Genomic DNA, 18,661 nt, shown 5'->3' with positions numbered 1-18,661 from the left:
TACATCCCAGTTCTTTTGTACACTGCTCAGTTTTTTAAAAAGTCACACTGTTTTACCATTTGCTGGTTCCACTGCTGATGGCTTAGAGCCAAATTAACTGCATGTTGAGTGAAAGTTTGCCTCAAATTGCTGATCAATGTTGGAGGCAGGAGAAGGGGTCCCTGGAGGATGGTTGGGAGTCTTTATTGAAGTAGAAGGCATGCAGGTGGAAGACATAATGGGTGGACAATGCCAAACTGTTATGGAACAGATACGTTGTAGAGATGGAGGTGAGGGTGGCAGGAGGAGCACTGAACTCTAAATTCCACTTACAAGAAGAGAAAGGGAATGTGCTGTCTTGTGATGCCCAGGGTAATTGTCACCATTTTGCACTCTTCCATTTGAAACATAAACAAGTAGTATTGTGTACCACCTTTTAGTAAGCACTCGCATCATTCACCCACCATAAACATTCCTCAATGATTGAACTGATTCTCACAGGCACAAATTCTATATTGGATCACATCCACACTATAGGACAGTGCCAGCAATTTAAAGGACAATGTCACCATTCATAAAAACTTTAGAAACTTTTAATTTCTGGTACAGTACAATTGCTTGGTCTCAGTTATTTAATGACAAATGTATTTCTTATTCAGTGGTGATATAATTAAACAAAAGCATTTTAAGAATTGTATTTATGTTTGTACTTCTGCTTCATGTAAATTAGTGTATTGAAAAATTTCCATCTTTCCCAAACATTCTCATTGATCTTTCCTTGTAACACCGTCATATTAGGGCTCACTCTGAGGCAAATCTAAAAGGGAATTGGTATGGAGGAGACAGGTTTGAAGTTAGTCAGCAACTTGTGTCCTGTTCCTTCAGTAAATTTGACATTTGACCCACCTTCCTGAAATGAATTTGCCAATCAGAATCCCCAGATTTCCCTGTGACCGTTCCCTGGCAACTCAAATTCCATACTGGGTTGTCAATCAGTTCAGTATTGTCCTACATTAGTAAGTCACTGTTTACAGAATTGAAGGTGGGGAAAGCACACACTCTGGGTAACATGTTGAAGTATACTGAGGTGTTGTAACTTTTCTGCAAAATTTAAATTCATTCACAATTCAAACCAGTGACCTTGGACACATTAAAAAAAGCAACTCCTGGCCGTCTGCTACTTATAAGAATAAAGATAAAGAATACTTTATTTTTGAATGTGTAAATTTATTCAAGGCTAACTTAGATTTTTGATAGACAAGGGAGTCAAAGGTTATAGGGAGGCATACAGGGAAGTGGAGCTGATATCTCTACCAGCTCAGTCATGATCATATTGATTGGAAGAGGCTCAAAAGGCTAAATGGTCTACTCCTGCCCCAGTCCTCTACTTTTTGCTGCCCTCTTTATTTATATTGTTCAGACAAGGCACCCTTTACTGGCTCTGCTGCACTTTATTATTTGTCTTTTAGATCTCAAGCACGCCTCCTTACATATCTAAGGAGAGTAAGTGTGTAAATATGTGAACACGTGTCTGATTGTGTCATTGTAAAGGGATTAACTGTGACCTTCCTTCCACCATCTTCATTTTATAAACGTTGCAAGTTTCTAATTATTCGATATTAATGACAGGCTCCAGAACTAGCTATTCCCCTTAGCTAAAGTGTTCCAGTAGTCCACGTATTCCACAATATTGGCATGTGCCCAACAATTTGGAAAACAGGTCAAATCCAATTTGAACAACAGTCCACTCAGCAAAGTGACGGAGGTGGTGTTGACATTGTCACCAAGTAGCAGTAACTCAGCCACGTTCAGTAAGGGGTCCACCAGGATCACGCAGCTCCAGGCCATGGACATATGAACAGAATTCCAGGGGTGAGGTGACAGTGACTGTCCTTGATATAAAAGCATTTGTCATCAAGAAACCCTGATGAAGCTGAAATCAGGGGGAAACTTTCCACTGGTTGGAGTCATACCTGGCACAAAAGATGATGGTTGTAGCTGTTGGAGGTCAATCATCTTAGTCTGAGGACATCATTGTGGGATTTCCTCAGGACTGTCTCTTTGGCCCACTTATCTTCATCTGTTAATTGTTCTGCTATCTTCACACCCCAGCAATATAGACCTACCCAGTCAAACCTACTGTCGGCTAAAAACCCCCAAAGAACAGAAATTTTGAATCATTAAAGGAACTTGGTCAGCTTTACCAGCTATAGACTGCCTCATGGAAGGAAATGTTCTCTTCCCCTGAGTTTTCAAATCAGCAAAGTTATCTCTGGGATTAATATACCTACACATACATCATGGCAGAAACAGCTTAATTTTTCATTACTAATAATGGAATTTAGGATCCTAATTAATGAATTATTGTCTGGATTTAGGCATGTGAGACTGCTAATAATTGCTTATGAATACTTATTGCAAGAAAGAAAACCTCTGGATTACATTATAGGAATGAATACGTAACCTAGAATGCACGACACTCAAAGACAATCACCACTTATACAGATATTAACTACTCTAAGTAAAGTAAGTATTCAATACTGTGTTTTCTTCAGCTGAATGGTAGCTAAATAGTCAAAGATAGTTTTGAGTATTCTACTTTAAATTTTTATATATTGTTTATATCCACCTTAAAAACCCTTTTGGATATTAAAGCAAATAGGATTTAATGAAAAATGTACTTGCACCAATATATTTTATTGTTTGTCTCAGTCTTTGAAGGGAATTGATGATAAACTCAATCCTTTTGTGTCTTCAGATAGCTGACCAATGTCTATGTGTGTGCTGCTTTATTAACATCTACAGTCAGACTCTATGACAGAGAGAGAGAGAAATGTTTTCATTGACCATTGTATTAACAAAAACAATTTTCTGAATATTTTCACTGTTTAAAACTCTCTATGAATGCTTGAAGTTCACTGTTTTTTTTTCATCTTACAGATGTTTGGCCATTTCCCAGTAGTAAGGCCTCCCATGTTCTCAGTGCTTCTTTACACTATTCGCTTCGGCAGGAAGAATAGAGGAACTGAATGTCACTTAAATGGAGAAAGACTGCAGAAAGTGGTGACATGGTGGGATTTGGGGGTCCTCATGTATGAATCTCAAAAAGCTAGGATACAAGATCATAAGGTAATAGGGAAGGCAAATGGAATGTTGTTCTTTATTTCAAAGGGAATAGAGTATAAAAATAGGATGGTCTTGCTAAAACTATACGAGGTACTAGTTAGACCACATCAGGAATACTGTAGGAGCAAATTACAGCAGATGCTGGAATCTGTACTGAAAACAAAAAATGCTGGAGATCACAGCAGGTCAGGCAGCATCCATGGAGAGAGAGCAAGCTAACATTTCAAGTCTAAATGACTCTTTATGTGAGGAATACTGTGACAGTTTTGGGCCCTTTAAGGTAAGATATTGGAAAGATATTAAGCACTGGAGGCAATCCAGAGAAGGTTCACTTGTTTGAAACCAGGAACAGAGGGATTTTCTTATGAGGAGAGGTTGAGCAGGTTGGGTTTGTACTCATTGGTATCTAGAAGAATGCAAGGCAACATTATTGAAACAGTTAGGATTTTTAGGGTACTGGACAGGGTGGATGCTGAGAGGCTGTTTCCTCTTAGGACCCAGGGTATAATTTCAGAGTAAGGGCTCACCCATCTAAAAGGGATGAGGCGGAATTTCTTCTCTCAGAGGATGATGAACTTTGGAATTCTTTACCTCGGTGGGCTGTCGAGGCTGGGTACTTAAATATACTCAAGGCTGAGATAGACAGATTTTTAATCAGTGAGGGAATCGAGAATTATGGGGAACATACGGGAAAGTGGACTTCAGCATTATCAGATCAGCCGTGATCTCATCGAATGGTGGAGCAGACTGAATGGCCTAATTCTGTTCCTATGGTCTCACCAGTTTCCTGGTTATTCAAACGTCCCCATAATGTATTTTATTTTCATTAGTTCCTTTTAATTTAATTAGGATTTTAATTTCTTCACTGCATAGGTCACTTGCTTTACATATCTGTTTTATTATTAACTTCCGTCCATCATAAGTTCAGATGTAAGTATATTGAGTATAATTTGCAACTCCTCAGATATTGAAGCAGTCCCTGCCCGCGTATAGCAACATCTGAAAGCTGGGGAAGTGGCAGGTAACATTCTCCTTCCCAGCCCTCAGATGCCGTCCCCTTCTGTGCCCCCAGTGGTCACTCCCCCAACCCAGCCGTGTTTTTACCATACCTCCTGACCTTCCCCTCTCTCTCTGAGGCTGAACGGATTGTCCTCAGCAAAGGATTCAGCTTCATACCTTTACGCACCCACCTGAGTGAATTTCGTGCTCATCATGATGTTGAACTCTTCGTCCACCACCTCTGTCTCCACACTCACTTCTTCAGGCAGAACTCCTTCCCCCTGCTGCCCCACTGATCTCTTCACCCTGCCTCCAGTATTCATCCTCCGCTTGGACCCCTTCCTCTGGCTTCTTACATGCCCTCAATCTCTTCATTGAATGTTGGCATGACATCGACCGTCTCAATTTCTCTGCTCCTCTCATCCACTCTAACTCCCCTTCTGAAATTGCCGCACTTTGCTCTCTCAGGTCTAATCCTAACTTTGTTAACAAACCAGCTGACAAAGGTGGCGCTGTTGTAGTCTGGTGCACTGATCTTTACCTCATGGAGGCTCCATGCTAATTCTCAGACACTTCCTCCCATGACCCCACATCCAAACATCAAGCCATTGTTGCCAGGACTGTCACTGACCTCATTACCTCCGGAGATGTTCCCTCGTCACTGCCTCCAATTCCAACAGCCTGCTTCTACCTCCTTCCTAAAATCCACAAACTAGACTGCCCTGGTAAGCTTATCATGCTAGCCTGTTCCTGCCCACTCTAACTCATTTCCTCCTACCTTGACTCCATCCTCTCTCCCCTTGTCTAGACCCTGCCCACCTACATCCATGATTCCTCTGATGCCCTCTGCCATATTGACGATTTCCAGTTTCCTGGCCCCAAGTGCCTCCTCTTCACCATGGATGTCCAATCTCTCTATACTTCCAGTCCCTACCAAGATGGTCTGAGAGCTCTTGGCTTCTTCCTTGACTAGAGGCCTGAACAGTCCCCATCCACCACCGCTCTCTCTGCCTGGCTGAACTTGTTCTCTCACTGAACAATTTCTCCCTTAATTCATCTCACTTTTTCCAAGTCAAAGGAGTGACTATGGGCACTGGCGTGGGTCCCAGTTATGCCTGCCTCTTTATGGGGTATGTGGAACAATCTTTATTCCAGGCTTGCACTGGCCCCCCTCCCACAATTGTTTTCTTCGTTCATCGATGACTGTTTCAGCACTGCCTTATGCTACTGTGTGGACCTCAAAAAATTTGTCCATTTTGTCTCCAATTTCCACATCTTTATAACTTTCACATGGTCCATTTCTGACATTTTATTTCCTTTTCTTGACCTCTCTGTCTCTATTTCGGGGAATAAACTGTCCACTGCCATCCACTACAAAGCCACTGACTCCCATAGCTACCCTCATTACAGCTCGTCACAACCCACGTCCTGCAAGAACTCCAACCTATTCTCCCAGTTCCTTTGCCTACATCATATCTGTTCAGATGATGCCACCTTCTAAAATAGTGTTGTTGAAATGGCTTCCTTCTGCCATAACCGTGGTTTCCCACCCACTGTGCTTGACAGGACCCTCAAATGCATCCGACCTATCACCCATGCTTCTGCCCTTCCCTTCCCATCACTCACAACGGCGTGATCGGGTTCCCCTTGTCCCCCTTTTTCATCCCATCAGCCTCCGCATTCAAAGGATCATCCTCTGCCACTTCAGATATCTCCAACATAACACCACCACCAAACACATCTTTCCTTCACTCCCCTGTCTGCATTTAGCAGGGACCATTCTCTCTGGGACACCATAGTCCATTCCTCGACCACCAACACCACACCCCCTTTTATTTTCTATTCATTTTATGGGACATGGGCATCGCTGGCTAGGCCAGCATTTCTTGCCCAACCCTAGTTACCCTTGAGAAGGTGATGGTGAGCTGCCTTCTTGAACCGCTGCAGTCCTCCTGCTGTGGATTGACCCACAATGCCATTAGGGAGGGAATTCCAGGATTTTGCCCCAACGACAGTGAGGGAATGGCGCTATATTTCCAAGTCAGGATGGTGAGTGACTTGGAGGGGAACTTGGAGGCAGTGGTGTTCCCATATATCTGCTGCCCTTGTCCTTCTAGATGGAAGTGGTTGTGGGTTTGGAAGGTGCTGTCTGAGGATCTTTGGTGAATTTCTGCAGTGCATCTTGTGGATAGTACATAGTGCTGCTACTGAGTATCAGTGGTGGAGGGAGTGAATGCTTGTGGCCAATCAAGCGGGCTGCTTTGTCCTGGATGGTGTCAAGCTTCTTGAGTGTTGTTGGGGCTGCACTCATCCAGATAAGTGGGGAGTATTCCATCACAGTCCTGACTTGTGCCGTGTAGATGGTGGACAGGATTTGAGGAGTCAGGAGGTGAGTTACTCGCCGCGGTATTCCCAGCTTCTGGCCTGCAGCCACTCCGTTAATGTGGTGAGTCCAGTTGAGCTTCTGGTCAATGGTAACCCCCAGGATGTTGATAGTGGGAGATTCAGTGATGGTAACACCATTGAATGTCAAGGGGCGATGGTTAGATTGTCTCTTATTGGTGATGGTCATAGCCTGGCATTTGTGTGGCATGAATGTCACTTGCCACATTTCAGCCCAAGCTTGGATATTGTCCAGATCTTGTTGCATGTGAACATGGACTGCTTCTCTATATGAGGAGTCACGAATGGTGCTGAACATTGTGCAATCATTGGCGAACATCCCCACTTCTGACCTTATGATGGGGGGAAGGTCATTGATTAAGCGGCTGAAGATGGTTGGGTCGAGGACACTACCCTGAGGAGTAGCCAGGTGTAGACAGACGGCACCTTCCCAGGTAACAACAGAAGGTGCATCACCTGCCCCTTCACATCCTCCCTGCTCACCGTCTAAGGGCCTAAACAGTCTTTCCAGGTGAAGCGGCATTTCACGTGTACCTCCTCCAATCTGGGCTATTGCATTCGCTGCACCCAATGTGGTCTACTCTACGTTGGAGAAACCAAACGCAGACTGGGTGACCGATTTGCAGAACACCTCTAGTTCATGTGCAAGCACGACCCCGACCTTCCTGTAGCCTGTCATTTTAACACAGCATCCTGCTCGCTTGCCCACTTGTCTGTCCTAGACGTGCTGCAATGCTCCAGCAAATCACAGTGCAAACTGGAGGAATAACATCTTCAGATTAGGTACTTTACAACCTTCTAGACTTAATGTTGAGTTCAAAACCTTCAGATTGTGAACCCACTCCTATTCCTTTCTTCTTTTAGCTTTACTTGGTGACAGAGAATGTTACATGTCTTCCCTCTTCTACCCTCACTCCAGTGGGACCACCTGTACTTTCCAGGCTGGCAGTTAGACACACCCTTGTTCTGCCATTCTCACATTCCAGTCACTTAATCTGCACTATCAACATCCTTTCTCCCCCAGCCCACCATTACAGAAATGCTGCCCCCTCTACACTTCATGTCAGATCTGATGAAGGGTCAACTAGACTCAGCGTTAGTTTACTTTCTCTCCATTGATTCTTCCTGACCCACTCTATTTTCCAGCATTTTTTTTTGTTTTCACTACCACCACTATTGGCACAGAGGGCACAGCATTATGTGCCAGCTTCAGGACAGATGGCATGAACTCGACAGGGCTACTTCAACAGCACCTTCCAAACCCACAGCCTCTCCTGCATAAAAGGGAACATTGCCATCTGAACATTTTCCTCCAAGTTATACAAAATCCAGATTTGCAACCATATCACCACCTCTGTTGCTGGGGCAAACTCCTGGAATTCCCTCCCTGACAAACGGGTGTACCTACTCATACGGACTGAAACTGTAAAGAAGGTGGTTCACCACCATCATCTAAATGACAATGCCAATACAAGAGGAAAACAACATTTATTTTGCCAGAGTCAATGAAGTTCACATCCCCTAAGGAAATAAAAAAATGTTTTCTAATTTCCAATACTTATATTACCGATTCCGGGAATTGTTCAAATACAGTTTTCTTCCAGGATTATTTTATTCATTTTTGGAACGTTGGTGTTGCTGGCTGAACTTCTTTTTATTGTCCATCCCTTGTTGCTCTGGAACAGGTCGTACTATGCTGTCTTCTTGAATTGCTGCAGTCCAGTTAGTTTGCACACAATAATATCTAGGAGATGAATTTCTAAAGACTCCAGGGCTATCCTATAGCGTGTTGGCAGCTCTGTCTGGCTGGAATTTGCTCCTTGGGTGATCTGCAAGCCAAGAGCTAGGCAACTAAAGCAAAATATTGTGGCTGCTGGAAATCTGAGACAAAAAGATCCAGGTAGAATTGCCAAGACTGGAGTTTCCATGAAATCAAAGTCAATCTCGAGGGCGATGCTGTGTGCCCTCTGGAGAAAAACAACCACGGCGATATTAAAATAAAATTGTTTTGTTCTTTCAATCTTTCATTTGTACTTCGAACATTTCTTTGAGACTGACAATGGAGCAGACAAACAGGAGGCTGGAAGAACACAGCAGGCAGCCTCCTGTTTGTCTACCTTGGACTCCAGCATCTGCAGTATTTTTTTTGTCTCTAGACAATGAAGCAGAACTGGTTTACAAGTTGGCATCTCCCTGATGAGTACGGATTGGAATCCCTCAGACTTTCATCAAGCAGAAACATCAGCTAAATTCGACCCCACCTCCCTTTTATAAACTCTCTTTTCTCAAAAAACAGTAACAGCTTCCATCTGTCTACAAAAGGGGATGCTCAGTGGAACAGTAGGCGGCAAGAACAGGTTTCCGGGGGAACGGTTTCCGGGTCGGAACTGGGGGACAAACCGGAAGTTGCCGTACCTCAGGACTCCGGGTGAGTGCACATCTGGCGTTGGCGGCAGAGTTGTTGCTGAGTGCGGACGGAGTTGGAATTGAACCACAGTATGTCGTGTCTGCCGGGGTAAGTGGTGAACGGTGTGTGCATTTTGTGCTGAGATGCTGCCACCTCACACTGCTCTTGTGGTGCAGTGGTAGTGTCCCTACCTTTGCGCCAGGAGGCCCAGATACAAGTTCCACTTGCTCCAGGGGTGTGTCATAGCATCTTTGAACAGGTTTTCTAGAAAATAATTGCGGCTTGCCTCTGTTCAGCCCCTTGAATGTGCACAGCTTTAACTTCGGGGTGCTTCCTCTCAGCCTTTATCACCAGTCAAGAGGTTGTGTGCAGTCTGTTAGAAATGGGTGGCTAATTGGAAATTCTATGTTCTAAAGCTATATTAAATATGTCAGACTCCCATCCCCTGTTTTGCCATTAACACTTAGCAGTTATACCTCCTCAGTCAGAAGGTTATGAATTTCAACTCCAACCTAGGTTATTAAACACAATATCTATGGTGATACTTCCAGTACAGTACTGCTGGAGTGCCACGCTGCCATCTTTCAGCAGCTTCATTTAAGTCCCTATCCACCTTCTCAGGCAGATGTAAAAGACCCTAAGGTTCCATTTTAAGAATTCTGAAGAAGCATCACTGGACCCAAACAGTAACCCTGCTTCGTCTGTAAAGATGCTGCCAGACCTGCTGTGTTTACCAGCAATTTCTGTTTTTGTTTCTATTTCAAGCAATAGCAAGAGAGCTGTCTGGTGTCCTGGCCAACGTTTATCACTCCTCTAAGATTACAGGAAAAATGGCCCAGATTTTTACAGTATTTAAATAACAGTGAGACTATTAGTGCTCACATATAACTGTTAAAGAATAAATCAGTTAGCAACTTCCAGTGACTGACTTCTTGAGTTGCCATGTCCCCTCATAAAGTTACTATACCCAAACAGTATCCAAAGATTCACCACGGAAACATATGTAAGTGTATGAAGTTGTTCACTGAATATGCAAAAATGTTATGGCTGGTACATTCAGGTCTGTGCTTTTTTTGTAAAATGTGTAAAAAGTGAGTTACTACCAAACAATTTCTCTGAAATCTCCATTTAACTTTGAAGCATATTTTAAACTTTCATTAAGACTTTCACCCTCTTAATTCCATCTCTTTATTTTGCTTTCTGTACAAAATTTTACAAATAATCATTTTTTTTTATACTTCCTGGTTTAGATTCTGCATGTCTCAGAATGGATTCTTCAATTTGACGATTGGGTTGAAGAGTCAAGGTCTTATTGGCCTACTCGTTCAACAGATCCACTGTGCAGAATGCTATGCTGTTTGAATATCTGATGATAAATTGTGATTCATAACTCAAGAAAGTTGTGGGCATCCGAGAGTGTAGTGAATGACCAAACCATTCTTTACACACAGACTTCAAAATCCTGAGCCTGGTCATTCTCATGTTTACTGGTTGTAGGATTTTGCTGTGTACAAATTGGCCATATATTTTCCACATTACAAGAATGACTACATTTCAAAAGAACTTTACTGACTGTAAAGCACTGTGAGATGTCTTTCACAATCTCAGGACAATATGTAATTGAGAGTTCTTCTTTCTTTGTTCAGCATGCAGCCACGATCTTTTATTGGTTAAAGTAAGAGTGACTGAGGATGAGGCCTCGGTTGCTGACCTGGGACGTAAAGGACACTCTGCTCCGAGTGCGTCACACAGTCGGTGAGCAATATTCCTCAGAGGCCAAGCTGCACGGCATTCGGGTGGAGGCTGAGGCACTCGACAGATCGTTCCTGGCGGCCCTCCGAATGCAGGACAAGCTATTCCCTAACTACGGTGTAGGCCAGGGTGTGAGCTCCCAGAAGTGGTGGGTGGAAACAGTCAAACAGACCTTTCGGTTTTGTGGGGTGAGTGACGAACGGGTGCTGACTCCACTGGCAGAGAACCTCTATCGTGGGTTCAGCAGCGCTAAGAACTGGGAGGTTTTTAATGATGTGAAGGACACCTTGATTCACTGTGACAGGCTGGGCATTCACATGGCAGTTATTTCCAACTTTGACCACCGCCTGGAGCAGATTTTAACCAACTGCGACCTGCGGCAGCATTTCCAGTTTGTGCTCACGTCAGAGGATGTTGGAATAGGCAAGCCGGACCCTCGTATCTTTATTAAGGCCCTGGGCCTTGCCCAGGTACAGCCCAAACAGGCCACACACATAGGTGATGATGTGCAGAAGGATTATCTGGCAGCCAGGGCTGTGGGAATGGGGAGTTACCTGCTTTGCAGAGAGGAAGAACAACCTGCTGGGGCAGAAGGGCTAGTGCCCAAAGCTCACATTCTCCACTCTCTGCAGCAGCTGAGTGGCCTCTTGAAATAACTGCCTTGCTGTATGTGTGCCCAAAATCATCATGACATTGTTAAATGTACCACAGGAAAGGGAATGTTTTCACTGAGAGATAGTAAGAATTCTAATAGCTATCATGGTGTTTGGTTTTACACTCTCTTCTGGAAGAGCTAGCAGTTGTGGGCTAATGAATTTGTACAAATGACTGTGATATATCATATGAGGGATTCTGTCTGCATCCCCACTACATGCCGTCTCTGTGAAGACCTGCTCACAGAAGTTCTGAAGTGCTGTGCAAATGATATACTCTGTGGTAAAGTCTAGCATTTTCCAGATGCATCTTATATATTATAAGTTATTTTCAAAGAGGAGCTCAATAATTAATGTTTCACTGTGGTGACGTGAGAATATTTTATTCAGGATTCTGAAATAAAGTTTTTCTTCATGTTTTGATCAGTTTGTCCTGTGTTTCATCTTGGAGAACAACAGAAAATTGCTGGAAATCTATGGAGAGAAAGCAGAGTTAATGTTTCAAGTCCAGTGACTCTCTTTCAGAACTGAATTTTTCCAGCAACTTCTGATTTCCAGCATCCACAGTTGTTTTTTTTTTTGTTTAGTGTTCTGTTCAGATTCGGGTCTTTTACTGTGCACCTCAGTAGGATGAAGTGACACAAGTGGGAGATATCTGTTTCAAATCAAATGGCATGTATGCTAATGTGGAAATGAATGGGGAGAATGAGGAAGAACTGTGGATGCTGGAAATGCTGTCCTGTCAACAGTATATGTCGTGATAGCACTGGGAATACACAGTGAGGGGGAGGCCTGGCCAATGAGTTTGGCAGAGCTGAGAGTGAGTGTACGGTGTAGAAGAAGGAAGATCCACCAGTGAGCTGACTGGGTCACAAAACAACTGAAGTCAGAATGAAATACTGCTAATTGTCTTGAAAGAATTCCATCTCGCTGGTGTTGTCTCTATTTGAATGTTTGTAAGCTCCAGAACTGAGTTTTTGACCCCATGCACTCTCATCTCCAAATAGCCCTGTCTTCACCCCTGCCTCAGCTCCTCTGTACATGAAACCCATGCCTTCATTACCTCCACTGAAATTATTCTAAGTTTCAGCTGGCCAGTCTCCCAGCCTCCAGTCTCTGTAAATTTCTGCTGATCAGGAATTCTGCTACCTGTATCGTAACACATGCAAAGTCTTGTTCGCCCTCTCATGTTGAACGGTTCATGTACACCCATATCTTAATTTAAAATGTCTTATTTTCAAATGTCTCTCCAAACTTTTCCAGTTCTATGACTTTCTGAGAATACTGCTTCCTCCCAATTTCATCTGGTAAGGCTCCTGTGAAGCAGCTTGGAATGTTTCACTAAATGTTTTGAATAAATGTAAGTTGATATTGCGGCTGTGAAATCTGACTGAGAGAAATTGGGACAAGCTCATTACACAACATTGTTGCTTATTGCCCCTTGCTGTGACTAAATACAAGAAAAGCTTTTATTAAATCCAATGCTGTCCTGAAAGTCTTTATCTCAATGTCAAGTGTCTGGGAAAGGTGACTGACTTTAAATACTATGGTGATTCAGAAAGTGACTACACTGAGGACTTTATTTTAAATGGCTGTAACATTGCAGCTTATTAAAGAAACTGCTCATCATGCTTTGTTTTAGCACATGGAGGCAATGGTAGGGTTGTAGTTTTGAAACATTCACCCTCATTTAACAGGTTATTTCCTACGTGGAGGATGAGATTGATCAAATGAATCATACTTATTTCAGGAGTAGAAGGTGTTGTACAAGTAATGTCATTGGTTTATTCATCCAGAGATCTTAACTAATGCCCTAGACTATCAGTGATTACCATAAAACCTGTCTAGTTCAGTGATGTTCTTTAGGGAAGGAAATCTTCCTTCTTTACCTGGTCTGGACTATATGTGAATCCAAATTCATAGAAACATGACCAACTCTTAACTACACTCTGAAATGGCTGGACAAGCCTCTCGATTCAAGGGTGATAAGGGATGAGCAACAAATATTAACCTTGCCAGTGAAATAAAATCTCTTGTTCTGCACAACATTTACTTTGTGTATTGCAAGGGAGAAACATAAGAGCAAACAAAAACAAACCAAACATTAACTTGCTTTGCTGAATATCAGCACCTGAAATTACAGATGCTATATCTCAAAAAAAGGACATTTGTAAAGTGCCACAAAATTTGAAGTTGTTGAAGAGTTAGTGTCTGTCCCTAGTGGCTTACTGAGTAACTGCAGCCAGTCTTGATTCTACAGGATTCCAGTGAAATAATGCTCTTTGTTGGATTGACAGATGCAGGATGGAACACAGTTGGTGAGGCTGTAAATGGCTTCCATGTTTTTCCATGTGTCCCAGGAAAGAGCAATTGCAAAAAAGGGGAAAGTGAGAAACTGAGTAACGACTGACCAGTCAGCATTATGTTAGTGGCAGGTCCACATGTAGAGATCATAAATTGGAACAAAATTAATTTTCATCTTTTGAAAATCATGATTATCAACATGAATTTGTTGAAGACAAATTGTGCCTGACAGACTTGATTGAATTATTCAGTGAACGTATTCAGCCCAGTATCATTCTGGTGAATCTGCAGGCATCTCTTCCAAGGCTAATATATCCTTCCTGAGGTGCTGTGACTCAAACAGCATGTAGATCATAGAACATAGAACATTACAGCGCAGTACAGGCCCTTCGGCCCTCGATGTTGCGCCAACCTGTGAAACCAATCTGAAGCCCATCTAACCTACATATGTTTATCCAATGACCATTTAAATGCCTTTAAGTTGGCGAGTCTACTACTGTTGCAGGCAGGGCATTCCACGCCCTTACTACTCTCTGAGTAAAGAACCTACCTCTGACATCTGTCCTATATCTATCACCCCTCAATTTAAAGCTATGTCCCCTCGTGCTAGCCATCACCATCTGAGGAAAAAGGCTCTCACTGTCCACCTATGTACCGTATGCACATTTAAGCAAAAACAGAAATTGCTGGAGAAACTCAGCAGGTCTGGCAGCATCTGCGGACAGAAAGCAAAGTTAACATTTCAACTCCAGTGACCCTTCTTCACAACACTTTTTTTTTAAATTTAAGAGCATGGAGTACAATCAGTTCAGAGAGAGATGGGTTTGAATGGGTGAGGGGAGCAGAGAAATTAAGGTCACTGATGTCAGGTCAACAGTTCTCAATGAATAGGTCAAGTGCAGGTAAGAGATCAAAGGGAGGGGTCCAGATGGAGGGACGGTGTTGAAGGCAGTGAAGGGGGTGGCACGGTGGATCAGCGGTCAGCACTGCTGCCTCACAACACCAGGAACCTGCGTTGAATTCCAGCCTTGGGTGACCGCGTGTGGAGTCTGCACACTCTCCCTGCCTCTGTGTGGGTTTCCTCTGGGTGCTCCGGTTTCCTCCCACAGTCCAAAGATGTGCAGGTTATGTGGATTGGCCATGCTAAATTGCCCATAGCGTCCAGGGATGTGTAGGTTAGGTGGATTAGCCATGGGAAACACAAGGATAGGGTAGAGGGGTGAGTCTGTGTGGGAAGATCTTTGGAGAGTCAGTGTAGACTTGATGGGCCAAATGGCCTGTTTCCGCATTGCAGGCAGTCTGTGAGGGTCTGCAGGATGGGAGGAGGATTCTTGCCCAAAGAAATAGACTTGGAGTAAAATGTGATAGAAGAAGAGTTCGTCGTCATGTCATGCTGAAAATTCACTGAAGTAGGTGCTGAGGATAAAATTAAAATCTTTGCTGAGTACAGAACATTCAGCATCAGAGAGCGGAACACAGGCCTGTGTGTCCTTTGAGAGGAAGCACATTGCGTCCCCTGCCACACTTCAAGTTTTTCATGGCCGGTAGGAGTTGCAGGGGACTGAATGTGTTATTACCCCTGTAATAACTCACAAAGCCTGACCACTTGTGGGATACATAGGCTAGTCTCAGTACAGGACAGACTGTTGTGGAGATCCATCCCTGGTCTGCTTTTAGTTGATTTAAACCTATTTTCAAATCAACCTATTCAGAGATGTTATTGCACATCATTGGAACAGGTGTGACTTGAACCCGGGCCTCCTGGCTCAAAGATAGGGATACTACCGCTGCACCACAGGTGCCCTATGTCTGCTTTATTAAATTTTTAATTAACCTATTTTTCTAATCAACCTGTTCAGAGATGTTACTACATACCTCTGGAGTAGGTGGGACTTGAACCTGGGCCTCCCGGTCAGGGATAGAAACACTATCACTGCACCACAAGAGGGCCCACTATTATTCGTTTCACAATACATCTGTTTGTTTGAGTTATTGTCTAGCCTTGACTGTAACAATGTATCATAGAATCCCACATAGACACAGGGAGAGTGTGAAAACTCCACACAGACAGTCACCCAAGGCTGGAATTGAATCTGTATCTCTGGCACTGTCAGGCAGCAGTTAACCACTGTGCTACCGTGCCACCCCTGGGTCTGCTTTTTTTTTTAAAAGAGATGGAGTTGGGAGATGGAATGGAGACAGAAGGGAGGGGAGGAGAGAAATGTTCCAAAGGAGCATTAGTTGTTGAAGCTTCTCTTCCTTAATGCCTGAAAGGAAGAAGTTTCTCGTGAGAATGTCAAATAAGCTGGGGAATTCAGTGGAACTGGGGGAATAGGGCAGCTCTGAGATGGGGTGAGGCAGTGCTAATGGAGAGAGAGGGTGAGACTATGCATATGGCAGCTCACGGCACTGAGTGTAGATCTCAGGATGCAGCAAAAACAGCTATTTGAGGAACACTGTACATCACTGAAATATTTGCGATCATGGGTGGATTTGAAATACAAAGGATGAAACTTCAGTTGGAACACACATGGAGTGAGTCTGAGCTGGAGGCAGTCACTGAGGCATGAGATATGGCTGTGAAAGCAAGTTTTGGCAAATACGAGGAGCAACAACAGAAGTAACAATGAATAACAAGAACAGAAATCCTATCAGTAGGAGGTGCAGAACTTCTTCAAGTTGTGTATGCATGGAAGAGATGTAGCAGTAAGTTAAATGCTAAAATAAAATGGAGTACTGCAGATGCTGGAAATCTGAAACAAAAAAGAAACTGCTGGTGAAATTCAGCACATCTGGCAGCAAAGTGGAGAGAAAGCAAACTCTTCTTCCAAAAGTATTTTAAATATAAACAAATAAATAACTCTCAACAATTCTTTACTTTGTTACTTTCAACTACCAGGGTTTGGATTTTCCACTGACCAGACTGTCATTCTTACATTATAGACGATTAACTACATCCACTACTCCTAAGTAACTAATTAACAGATTCCATACCTAATGCACACCTTCGCTTCCACCCACACCACTGGACCCAAAACACATTCTGGATTCAACCTCCTGCCCCATAGCCCTTCCCCTTCATGAGGCCCAACAAAACCCCCCTGACTAGGGGGGTGATGGCCTAGTGGTATTATCGTTGGACTGTTAATCCAGAGATCCAGATAACGTTCTGCGGACCTGGGTTCGAATCCTGCCATGGCAGATGGTGAAATTTGAATTCAATAAATATCTGGAATTGAGAACCGAATGATGACCATGAATCCATTGTCGATTGTCGGAAAAACCCATCTGGTTCACTAATGTCCTTTAAGGGAAGGAAACTGTCATGCTTACCTGGCCTGGCCTACATGTCACTCCAGACCCACAGCAATGTGGTTGACGCTTAACTGCCCTCTGGGCAATAAATGCTGCCTAGCCAGTGACGCCCTCATCCTATGAATGAATTTAAAAAAAAACTCAACATCTACGGCCCTGTGACATGGAATCTCCCCCTCACACCTCAAACCCAGACAGATCCTCATAACCAGGTTCAACTTGATTCCCGACCAAAAGACATAATGGTAGACAACAAGAACAACGGGGAACTCCAGATTAGCATATATAGAAAGACCACACATACGGACAAATATTCAATTACACTAGCAAACAACCCAACGCCCACAAACGGAGCTGCATCAGGACATTATGTAAATGAGCCACAACACATTGCAGCAACACGAAACTATGTAAAGCAGAACAAGAACACTTATAGAGTCCCTACAGTGTGGAAACAGGCCCTTCGGCCCAACAAGTCCACACCAACCCGCAGAGCATCCCCCTATAACCCACCTAAACGACACATCTCTGCACACTATGGGCAATTTAGCATAGCCAATCCACCTAGCCTGCACATCTTTGGGCTGTGGGAGGAAACCCATGAAGACATGGGGAGAATGTGCAAACTCCATACAGTCGCCAAAGGTGGAATTGAACCTGGGTCCCTGGTGCTGTGAGGCAGCAGTGCTAACCACCAAGCCATCGTGCCACCCTGATTTTATATAGAATCAAAAGAAATGGATACCTGAAAAGCACAATCCGCTGTTACCTCCGAGACAGACCACAACAGAACACACAACATGACCAGAATCACTTATCACCCTACCATACATCAAGGACATTTTAGAGATGACTAGAAGACTACTCAGATCCCTAGGTATCAGAGTAGCCCACAAACTGACAACCACCCTATGACAGCTACTGACAAACTTAAAGGATTCCATACCCAAAACTGGCAAAACTGAGGTAATATACAAAAGACCATGCAAGGACAAGAGAAACACTACATAGGTCAAACCGGAAGAAAATTGACTATATGGATTCGTGAACACCAACTAGCCACCAAGACACAAGACCAATTCTCACAGTCTCACTACACATGGACAATGAGGGACACAAATTTGACTGGGACAACGCATGGATAATCGCACAAGCCAAACAAAGACATGCCAGTGAATTCCTGCAGGCCTGGTTATTCCAACCAGAACTCCATCAACAAATACATTGAATTAGACCCTGTGTATGAACCACTGAGAAACAAAACCAGAAGTAATACCAATCACCCCAGCAAACCAAGGCATATAAATAACAAGTGGGACAGAACACCGATGCTTCATCGGTGGCGACTGATGATGTTACCTAGCAGGGTGCCAAAAATTTGCAACCAAACCCACCAGTTCAGTGAGCATGTCTACAACCTCAGTTCTTTTGGTTTTTTTGGTTACTGTTGAAAGGGTCTTGGTGAATTTCTGCAGTCCATTTTGTAGATGGTACACAATGCTGCTACTGAGCATCAGTGGTGGAGTGTGTTTCCTTGTTGGAAATGAGTTTGGTGTTTTTTGTTTGGGGGGTGAAGGATCAGCAATCTGGGGCAAACTTTCACTCAACATGCAGTTAGTTTGGCTCTAAACCATCAGCAGTGGAACCAGCAAATGGTAAAACAGTGTGACTTTTTTAAAAACTGAGCAGTGTACAAAAGAACTGGGATGTATCAACAGAAATC

The 18,661-nt window shown here is 43.5% G+C and overlaps 1 protein-coding gene across 3 annotated transcripts; it reads left to right on the top strand.

Annotated features, from left to right (window-relative positions):
- Nucleotides 1–8,843: 8,843 nt before the first annotated feature.
- On the top strand, nt 8,844–11,742 carry hdhd3 (haloacid dehalogenase-like hydrolase domain containing 3). 3 transcript variants are annotated; one of them, XM_048613722.1, is made up of 2 exons: nt 8,844–8,935; nt 10,561–11,742. In XM_048613722.1, exon 2 carries the CDS (start codon nt 10,606–10,608, stop codon nt 11,320–11,322), a length of 717 nt encoding a protein of 238 aa, XP_048469679.1. In that variant the 5' UTR covers nt 8,844–8,935; nt 10,561–10,605; the 3' UTR covers nt 11,323–11,742. The 3 variants fall into 3 exon arrangements, with proteins under 3 accessions (XP_048469679.1, XP_048469680.1, XP_048469678.1); XM_048613723.1 differs by having other exon boundaries at nt 8,849–9,022; nt 10,165–11,742; XM_048613721.1 differs by having other exon boundaries at nt 8,850–9,022.
- The last annotated feature ends 6,919 nt before the right edge of the window (nt 11,743–18,661 follow it).

Source organism: Rhincodon typus, chromosome 28, assembly GCF_021869965.1.
Source record: "Rhincodon typus isolate 14 chromosome 28, sRhiTyp1.1, whole genome shotgun sequence".
Classification (NCBI taxonomy): domain Eukaryota; kingdom Metazoa; phylum Chordata; class Chondrichthyes; order Orectolobiformes; family Rhincodontidae; genus Rhincodon; species Rhincodon typus.
Note: the sequence above shows the minus strand (reverse complement) of the source record. Positions and strands in the feature narration are given on the sequence as shown.

Excerpts from the sequence above, each read along its gene's own strand:
- hdhd3 (XM_048613722.1), top strand. The coding sequence starts at position 10,606 with ATGAGGCCTCGGTTGCTGACCTGGGACGTAAAGGACACTCTGCTCCGA.